The sequence below is a fragment of the Clinocottus analis genome, unplaced genomic scaffold, assembly GCF_023055335.1.
Source record: "Clinocottus analis isolate CAN_PGR_092001 unplaced genomic scaffold, fCliAna1.0.p SCAF_49, whole genome shotgun sequence".
Lineage (NCBI taxonomy): Eukaryota > Metazoa > Chordata > Actinopteri > Perciformes > Cottidae > Clinocottus > Clinocottus analis.
This window is the reverse complement of record NW_027176206.1, coordinates 340,196-350,641: the sequence shown is the minus strand read 5'-3', so window position 1 is coordinate 350,641 and position 10,446 is coordinate 340,196. Positions and strand designations below refer to the sequence as shown.

Here is a 10,446-nt window from a genome sequence, read left to right as displayed (position 1 = left end):
TAGTCCTCATTAGTACACGAGCTGCAGCATTCTGGATCTACTGGAGAGATTTAAGGGATTTATTAGATGATAATAAGGAGTTACAGTAATCCAGTCGAGAAGAAACACATGTATGAATATATTTTCTGCATTGCTTTGAGACATTTTTTCAATGTTACGTGGGTGAAAAAAGTCGTTGAGATTTGTTTTATGTGGGAGTTAAAGGACAAGTCCTGATCAAAGATAACTTATAGATTCTCTGTCGTGGTGCTGAGCCACCAAAGCAGTGATCACATCATTATGGCAGCATATTTCCCATCAGGCCGTTGGGTTCAGTTATGTTCTGAAAGCTTGCCGCGTTGCCTAATGAGCAGGAAGTGTCCATTGTTGTACTGAAGCCCAGAAGATGGACGAGGTCCAGCACCACCCCCTTTACCTATGGTGACCCCATGACCTCATTGTGTTCTCTACACCAAACCTCGCTGTTTGTTCAAACACTCCCAACCGTGGATGGATGAGTCGAGTCAGACATTATGCTTCCTTATTAAAACATGATTTACAGAAGAACAAACCCATGACCATGGACAACACGGCTTCTGAGATCACCCTTCATGTGGTGGAGGCTCCTTCCTGGACGTGGAGTAGACATCAGATCAGTGGTGTGAGGTACAGTCTCATAATACCAGCACACACAGTGGGATGGTTCATGATGACTGCAGGAACTGATAAGGTGGGAGGTGGTTATGCAATCTGTTCTGTCCTGTTCATGTCGAGCAGCAGCTGCACCAACACTCTTCTAGTTTAGTGAGTTCCTGTGAGGGACGGCTGAGGAACATGTACATTTATATTGCACCCTTAGTGGTAGACTATTACTCATATTTAACCATGCTCTAGAGTCAATGGGTGTGGATCAGTGCTGGGTGAAGACTCTTCACCCAGACTGTAGCTGTGCCTCTGGTGTCATGTGTTAAAGTCCAACTGCACTACATTATAACTCTAATCACAGTTGTAGTCAGTAAGGTGGTTGGAGATGAAGGTTTCACACTAACAGAGCAGATGTTCACTTCCTGAATGTCCTGCTGGTTGCCCTGCACTTCCTGTATGCTGTGAAGGAGAAACACATAACTCTGTTGTGCTCAATGCAAACACGTGTTGAACATACTGAACCCTCCTGACGTCCTCACAGAGATGTCAAAGTTGAGACTGCTGAGGACTGGGAAGACTGGGACACGCCCAGTGATAAACCAGCATGAGGAGGTGTCACTCCCTGTGAGCAGAGCAGCTCCTATTTATACCAGGGAGGGGGGGGAGAGAGAGAGGGAGAGAGAGAGAGAGAGAGAGGGAGAGAGAGAAAGGGAGTGGGAGAGAGAGGGAGGGGGAGAGAGAGAGAGAGAGAGAGAGAGAGAGAGAGAGAGGGAGGGGGAGAGAGAGAGGGAGAGAGAGAGGGAGAGAGAGAGAGAGAGAGAGAGAGAGAGAGAGACATTGGGAGTCATATGACCTCCAGCTCATTCCAGAGATAGTGTTGGACAGAGCGCTCACTCTGTCTATTCTTACACCAGAGCTGCAGCGGGTGGACGATGTGTTGCAACACCGCCGGAGGACTCTGAACAGACTTTGAAGGATATTGTCTTGAGTAAGGATCACTGAAGGACGTAACGCAGTGTCATATTCTGGAAAAGAAGAGCTCGACGATGCCAGAGGAGAAAGGTAACCATGACCTTTACTCAGCTCTTTGTGCTGTTCACCTGTCTGAGAGAAGAGCTCGTAGCTTCAGATTGTGATTATCACTGCTCACCATCCACTCCTATATTTAGTTACTGTTTCCCACAATACATCACAGGACACTGCAGTCTCACATCTCTTCTCGTCACATGAGTGTGTTTGTGTTGACAGCGTTCAGCTGTGTCTCTAGAAGTCTCACAGAGAAACAGGCCTCCTATTGTGTCGGCCCGGTCAGAAGCGTGGAGCTCTTTCTGTGTGGATGCTGCGTGGTGGACAACAAGCGTCAGGTTGGTCTCTGTGGACATGCAGGCATCCACCGTGTGGTGTTGGTCCTCTCAGGGCTGAGCGCCAGCTGCCCAGAGCAGCCTCCTGCTCATGTGCAGGGTGTCTCTGCTGTTGCGTAACACCACTGTGACCTGTTAGCGCTTCAGCCTTTTACAAGTTCCTCTGCAAATACTCTTTCCTTTACAACAGCCTTGAGGCCTCTTCACATTCCCATAGTATTCCTGTGCATTGGTTATTGTGGGTATTATATTGTGTAGTTACAGTAACAGCTAACAAAACGTATGTTTGACATCAAAAGCACGATTTGATTTGGACTCTCTGGACTAAACCAGCTGTGGTGGAAGAGTTTAAACGTAACACCAGCATGTCAAATACTCTCCAGGTAAAAGTACTGCTTACAGCATAGTAACACAAGTGCAGAAGGATCCAGAAGTAGAAGCTTTAGCAACAACAATACTCCCCATGACGTCATGTGACATAACGTCCTCAGTAAGATGATGATGATGATGATGATGAGGGAGCTCTGGTCTGCTGAGTGAAAGGCCTTCTTCAGCCTCCTCTCTGTCTGACAGACGGCTTCACATTGAAGCCTGAAGGAGACGTTGGACGTCGTCTCATGCGATGCTGAAGGAGGCTTGTGAGTCTGTGTCAACACAACCGGGCCACGCCCGAGTGTGTGTCTGTCCTTCCGCTGCTGGCCTCCAGCCAGTAAAGAGTAGCCTCCTCACAGCACACGGACCACAGTCTGGTCCTCAGCCTCCAGTAGACCAGCAGTGTTTAGTCTGTGGCCGTTGGGTGCTGTCTAAATGCTGGGCAGCGCCGACACAGAAACACTTCAAGCTGCAGCGCTGGCTCTTCATTTGTGTTTGTAATCCGATTCAAACCAACAGCAAAGACGTGTGGAAATGGACACGGTGTTGACACACACACACACACACACACACACACACACACACACACACACACACACACACACACACACAGTGTATCCTGGGGGTGTGATGTCATGCTGGTCAGCAGTCACAGCGACGCCTCTCAGTATGCTGACCTTCCAGTAAACAAACCGTCTGTGTGTCAACAGTTAGCATTAAAACACTTTGTTGGTATTTCATTTACATAAACAGGTAGTGTGTTTGTTGTTAAGTCATGATTTATAGTTCCAGACACAACAGACAATAAACACAATAAACTGCAGTCAGGTTTAAAGAACACAGTCACTGCGTCTCCATCAGGCATTAAAGTCCCTCAGTGGACACTCGGACGCCTCATGTTGTGTTACGCCTCATGTTGTGTTACGCCTCATGTTGTGTTACGCCTCATGTTGTGTTACGCCTCATGTTGTGTTACGCCTCATGTTGTGTTACGCCTCATGTTGTGTTACGCCTCATGTTGTGTTACGCCTCATGTTGTGTTACGCCTCATGTTGTGTTACGCGTCAGGTTGTGTTACGCCTCATGTTGTGTTACGCCTCATGTTGTGTTACGCCTCATGTTGTGTTAGGCCTCATGTTGTGTTACGCCTCATGTTGTGTTACGCCTCATGTTGTGTTACGCCTCATGTTGTGTTACGCCTCATGTTGTGTTACGCGTCAGGTTGTGTTACGCCTCATGTTGTGTTACGCCTCATGTTGTGTGTCTGTCGGTAGGAAGCGTCTGGTGCTGCTGAAGCGGCTCGTTCCTGCTGAACAGCTGACGCAGCGTTTTCTCTTCATGAGTCACGCTGTGTGCACCTCACTGTCTGTTCACTGCTGCTGCCACCCAGCTGTGAGGACCAGTGTGGAGATGAGCAGGGCATCCCTCACACACACACACACACACACACACACACACACACACACACACACGGTCACATGACTTCCCCCAGGCAGGTTCATGGAGTGAGATGATGGAGTGAGGGAGATGATCATTGAGGTAACAACCTCATGCCATGTATTCTCTTTAAAGTAGCAGCATTGTGTTGTCTCCTGGTTCTTGTGTGTGTGTGTGTGTGTGTGTGTGTGTGTGTGTGTGTGTGTGTGTGTGTGTGGTGAACATCTCAGCAGCTCTGAGGGTCGCAGGCTGTTGCAGAGACTCTGGTCCCGTGAGTTCAGGGAACGCTCTATTTTTAGGGAGGTGAGCTTCTGGAAACAGCATCTGAGACGAGAGTGTGTGTTCCTCTGTGCATGTAACACACACGCCTTCTCCAGTGGGAGAGGTGGAGGTGCTGCAGGAGCGTCTCTACGGTCTTCAGATTCCATCAGCATCAAACGCTTTCGGTTGAAGTGTCTTTGAGCAAGACCCTGCAGACCCTGCATGTGTTCCTTGTCCTTGGCCTCAGTGCATCCTGTAAGGTTCCTCGTCAGAGAGCTGTTGTGTGTCTGTCGTTGGCCTCAGTGCATCCTGTAAGGTTCCTCGTCAGAGAGCTGTTGTGTGTCTGTCGTTGGCCTCAGTGCATCCTGTAAGGTTCCTCGTCAGAGAGCTGTTGTGTGTCTGTCGTTGGCCTCAGTGCATCCTGTAAGGTTCCTCGTCAGAGAGCTGTTGTGTGTCTGTCGTTGGCCTCAGTGCATCCTGTAAGGTTCCTCGTCAGAGAGCTGTTGTGTGTCTGTCGTTGGCCTCAGTGCATCCTGTAAGGTTCCTCGTCAGAGAGCTGTTGTGTGTCTGTCGTTGGCCTCAGTGCATCCTGTAAGGTTCCTCGTCAGAGAGCTGTTGTGTGTCTGTCGTTGGCCTCAGTGCATCCTGTAAGGTTCCTCGTCAGAGAGCTGTTGTGTGTCTGTCGTTGGCCCCAGTGCATCCTGTAAGGTTCCTCGTCAGAGAGCTGTTGTGTGTCTGTCGTTGGCCTCAGTGCATCCTGTAAGGTTCCTCGTCAGAGAGCTGTTGTGTGTCTGTCGTTGGCCTCAGTGCAGCCGGTGTGGTGCTGCCCTGCAGGCCTCCAGCGGTGTGACCGTGTGCAGCTCATGGAGAGTTGCATTGCTCAGATTGCTGCCTGCCTGGCGGCGACCTTTGTGACAGCGCAGCCAGTCGTGGCTGTCAGCCAGAGGGCAGCCACGACTGGCTGATTGATAACGTGGACAACTGGTCCTGGGGGGAGGGGGGGGGGGGGGGGGCTCTTGATCCGCCTGCAGGACACAGCTCCTCTCATTGCTCAATCAAAGAGAGAAACTCATGACGTCCTCACGTCACCAACTGAATTATGTTCCTTTCTGTTACGTTCCACTCTGCATCTCTTCTCACAGCTTGCTCTGTCTTCATGAGCACAGGAATGAGCTTTGAGATCTTAACCTTTCACCTCTTTGCTGCTGCTTGCTTGGACAACAGGACGGAGAGTCGTTGGTGCAAAACACACCTCTGATATTTAGTGGCCACTTCTGTATCCCTCATAGTTTCATTATCACAGTACATGCCATTTAGCTGATACTTTTATCCAAAGTATTACAATACGTGCATTCAACCATGAGGACAAACTCCGAACAACAAGAATCAGGAAAGTACAATGAGGTTAAACGACAAAGTGCTGTCAGGGAGACGACTCGTTCCACCATCCAGGAGCCAGGAAGCAAACAGGCGTGACTTTGTTGAGTGTGTAGCTCGCAGTGACGCAGCTACAAGCTGATTGGCTGAAGCAGTGACGACCTACAGGACAATGTGTAGCATGGACCTACAGGACAATGTGTAGCATGGACCTACAGGACGTTGTGTAGCATGGACCTACAGGACGTTGTGTAGCATGGACCTACAGGACAATGTGTAGCATGGACCTACAGGACGATGTGTAGCATGGACCTACAGGACAATGTGTAGCATGGACATACAGGACGTTGAGCTTATGGAAAAGAAAGATTGATCTCCTGACTACTTTGAATTTTCAAAAGCTTTACACATTAAGATGCAGATTGCTGCCATGATGAAGCTCTCAAGAAGGACATGAGAAGAGAAACGTTTTCTCATCAGTGTTATCAACACACTGATTAAATCCAAACAGCAACCTGCTCACTGCTCCATCACTGCTCCATCACTACTCCATCACTACTCCAACACTACTCCATCACTACTCCATCACTACTCCATCACTACTCCATCACTGCTCCATCACTGCTCCATCACTACTCCAACACTACTCCATCACTACTCCATCACTACTCCATCACTGCTCCATCACTACTCCATCACTGCTCCATCACTGCTCCATCACTGCTCCATCACTACTCCATCACTACTCCATCACTACTCCAACACTGCTCCATCACTACTCCATCACTACTCCATCACTGCTCCATCACTACTCCATCACTACTCCATCACTGCTCCATCACTGCTCCATCACTACTCCATCACTACTCCATCACTGCTCCATCACTACTCCATCACTGCTCCATCACTGCTCCATCACTGCTCCATCACTGCTCCATCACTACTCCATCACTACTCCAACACTGCTCCATCACTACTCCATCACTACTCCATCACTGCTCCATCACTACTCCAACACTACTCCATCACTACTCCATCACTGCTCCATCACTACTCCAACACTACTCCATCACTACTCCATCACTGCTCCATCACTACTCCAACACTACTCCATCACTACTCCATCACTGCTCCATCACTACTCCATCACTGCTCCATCACTGCTCCATCACTGCTCCATCACTACTCCATCACTGCTCCATCACTACTCCATCACTGCTCCAACACTGCTCCAACACTGCTCCATCACTGCTCCATCACTGCTCCATCACTGCTCCATCACTACTCCATCACTGCTCCAGCAGCCGCTGGCAGAGCGTTGGACCCGTACATCTCAGCCAGGGTCTCGGTTGCTGGACGTCTGGGAGAACTTGCTGGATCGTACATCTGGCCCAACAGACCATCCCCTGCCTGCCTTCTGTTCTCTTTGCTGTTTGAAGAGGAAGTAAGGACACTGGACCCCAACCCCCAACCCAACAGGTGCAAGGGTAGAGCGGTGCATGCTGGGTCGGATCAGGGGGCGGAACCCCTCCGGCTCCACCAATCCCTGCTGCCGACCCGGTCTCACTTTTGGACTGTTTTCCAGATGGCTGCAATGCACCCGGCGTCAGAGCTTCTTTACGAGGACTCAAGGCTTTCCCCTCCTGCATTCTTTCTTTATTGGTTGGCGAGGCCTCGTGTTCGCTCCATAAAGCTCTCCCACGCCCAACAATAGAACCCAGAGACAAAATCCATATTCTTGTCTTGGTTCAATTTGAAAGTCAGCAGGTTTTCAAGTCAGAGATCAGATTGTAATCCAGACACATGGACCGGATCACAGCAGCTCTTCTAGCATCACCCAAAGAAAACATATCATATACTTTGATTACGTTTGCTGACCTCAAGCATGTTCAGTCATCACAGAGGCACACTTTTCACTTTGACTAGGAGTAAAGATCTACTTTGTGGATCAAACTGTAGAAAATTTGGGCAAAAGTCTTCATAACTTTATTGGTAGGAAGGTATCAGGGTGGCTGAATGTGACTTCTTGTTCCACATTATAGAAAAACAGTAAAACGCTTTGCTTTCACTTAATTTAAATCACTGTGCCCATAAAGCACCCAGCAAACGCAGTGGACATGCAGCGTGACGTCCAGCAGCAGGACGTCCAGCAGCATGACGTCCAGCAGCAGGACGTCCAGCAGCGTGACGTCCAGCAGCATGACGTCCAGCAGCGTGACGTCCAGCAGCAGGACGTCCAGCAGCATGACGTCCAGCAGCGTGACGTCCAGCAGCAGGACGTCCAGCAGCAGAACGTCCAGCAGCAGGACGTCCAGCAGCAGAACGTCCAGCAGCAGGACGTCCAGCAGCGTGACGTCCAGCAGCAGGACGTCCAGCAGCAGGACGTCCAGCAGCAGGACGTCCAGCAGCATGACGTCCAGCAGCAGGACGTCCAGCAGCAGGACGTCCAGCAGCAGGACGTCCAGCAGCGTGACGTCCAGCAGCAGGACGTCCAGCAGCATGACGTCCAGCAGCAGGACGTCCAGCAGCGTGACGTCCAGCAGCAGGACGTCCAGCAGCATGACGTCCAGCAGCAGGACGTCCAGCAGCAGGACGTCCAGCAGCAGGACGTCCAGCAGCAGGACGTCCAGCAGCAGGACGTCCAGCAGCAGGACGTCCAGCAGCAGGACGTCCAGCAGCAGGACGTCCAGCAGCATGATGTCCAGCAGCGTGACGTCCAGCAGCAGGACGTCCAGCAGCAGGACGTCCAGCAGCAGGACGTCCAGCAGCAGCTTTGGCTCCCAGCTATTATCCCTCAGCTTCCTCTGTGTCTAAACCAGTTCATTCATGAACCTCTTTCTCAGCCCAATTACCAGTAACCATGGAGGCCGATGAGCTCCCTGAGAACACAGAGGGCTTTCATTTCATTCAGGATGTGAGCATCCTCTGCCAAGGTGATGATGAGGGGAACTATGATGTGTGCTGGTGATGTCAGCGGGTAGTTATAGAGTTATAGAGTTATAGAGGCCGTGGAGTCCAGCAGCTGCTCTTATTGTGAACGCTATGACGCTCTATCTCTCTCTGCTTTTCTGTGTGTGTGTGTGTGTGTGTGTGTGTGTGTGTGTGTGTGTGTGTGTGTGTGTGTGTGTGTCCACATTAATCTAAGAATATATATAAAAGTATTATTGTTGTGTTGAAATCGTCTGATGTGACGTCCTCAGTGAGGAGCTGGTATTTTTGGATCAGTGAAGTTTTTGCAGTAGAGGAACATGACAATAAAACAGATATATAATTATTCAGGAGGAACATGGCAATAAAACAGTATTTTATTGCCAAAACTAAAACATATTTAATTTCAAATATCCAGAATTTTCTCCACAATTACTTCACTAGTAAAGACCACAACAACAAGAATACGAGTTTAGATTGTTTATTGTGCTACGGAAAGAGAGGGAAGGACCCGGACCAGAGGCGAGGGATGAAAGGGTGAAGGGATGAAGGGGTGAAAGGAGTCATCTAGTCCTGTGGGAGGGAGAGAGCATAATGAGCGACCTCTCCTCTGTCCTCAGTGATGGTGTCTGCAGCGTGTCCTGTGCATAATGAGCGACCTCTCCTCTGTCCTCAGTGTTCCAGCAGCAGGCTGTCCACAGCCCTCTGGAGCAGCAGAAACCAAAGCAAGGAGGACCGATCCCATGTCAGAACTGTGGCAAGCCGTGCAAAGGGGAGGCTCTCCGGGTGCAGAACAAACACTTCCACATCAAGTGCTTCGCCTGTAAAGGTAAGACCCAGCGCTCAGCTGTTGCCTCCACACAGCCTCCATCCTCACAGCTCACCTCTGTGAGCGCTCTGGTTGCAGAGTCGCAGCATGAATCTGTATTTATGAGGATGCACAGCACATAAATACATTCATATTCTCCCTTTGTGAGCGTTCATCTGGTACGATGACCAACATCTACCTTTTTGTAGATTAGATCGGTTTCAGAGGTAACAGACTGAACATGGACATTAAAGGAAGACACTGGACACCATGGGGCTCATCTTCTGAGGATGCTGTGTGGATTAAGAGCTGTGGGAGGAAGGGAATTCATCTGGACTAGTTCCTGAACGGAAATACACATGAATCAGGACATTTCATGTAAAGCAGTAATTAAGGAGCCTTTTTAAGACCTTTTTAAAGAATGAAACACACTTAAAATACACACTGAGACGATCAGTTCACAGGAAGCTTTAACAGAGAAGCGAGTGCAGCGGCATGAGGGAGGTCACGTCTGAGGGGTGGAGAGTATTCCTCACATTGTGACTCCTGAGGTGCAAACTCATATCCAGTTATGGCTTCTTCTTGTTTTACGTATCTGTTCAGTCAATATGTTGATACCTTCAGCTCTGTTTGCTTGTGTGCACTGACTTGGTCCTGAAGGCTTATTCTGGAAGCTTCTCTAGATGTTGTGCAACGTCGGGCTGCTTCCTCATGCTAGCTCGTGAGCTAGCTAGTTACTGCCCTCATGCAGAGACCAGAAAGCAGGAAACCTTCAGTTTCTAGGATGTTCAACCTCACAGAGAGCTGAAGGACAGAGCAGCTGAAGGACAGAGCAGCTGAAGGAGAGAGCAGCTGAAGGACAGAGCAGCTGAAGGACAGAGCAGCTTTAGGAGAGAGCAGCTGAAGGACAGAGCAGCTGAAGGACAGAGCAGCTGAAGGAGAGAGCAGCTGAAGGAGAGAGCAGCTGAAGGACAGAGCAGCTGAAGGAGAGAGCAGCTGAAGGAGAGAGCAGCTGAAGGACAGAGCAGCTGAAGGACAGAGCAGCTGAAGGACAGAGCAGCTTTAGGAGAGAGCAGCTGAAGGACAGAGCAGCTGAAGGACAGAGCAGCTGAAGGAGAGAGCAGCTGAAGGACAGAGCAGCTGAAGGACAGAGCAGCTTTAGGAGAGAGCAGCTGAAGGACAGAGCAGCTGAAGGAGAGAGCAGCTGAAGGACAGAGCAGCTTTAGGAGAGAGCAGCTGAAGGACAGAGCAGCTGAAGGACAGAGCAGCCTGTCACTG

At 49.9% G+C, this 10,446-nt stretch overlaps 1 protein-coding gene across 3 annotated transcripts in view; it reads left to right on the top strand.

Annotated features, from left to right (window-relative positions):
* The first annotated feature begins 1,506 nt into the window (after nt 1-1,506).
* ablim2 (actin binding LIM protein family, member 2) overlaps nt 1,507-10,446 on the top strand; it is a 41,761-nt gene continuing 32,821 nt past the window's right edge. For all 3 annotated transcript variants that reach the window (XM_068599609.1, XM_068599607.1, XM_068599606.1), the window contains exons 1-2: nt 1,507-1,686; nt 9,037-9,189. In XM_068599609.1, coding sequence (XP_068455710.1) covers nt 1,671-1,686; nt 9,037-9,189 — 169 coding nt within the window. In that variant the 5' untranslated portion in view covers nt 1,507-1,670. The remainder of the gene's footprint in view (nt 1,687-9,036; nt 9,190-10,446) is intronic.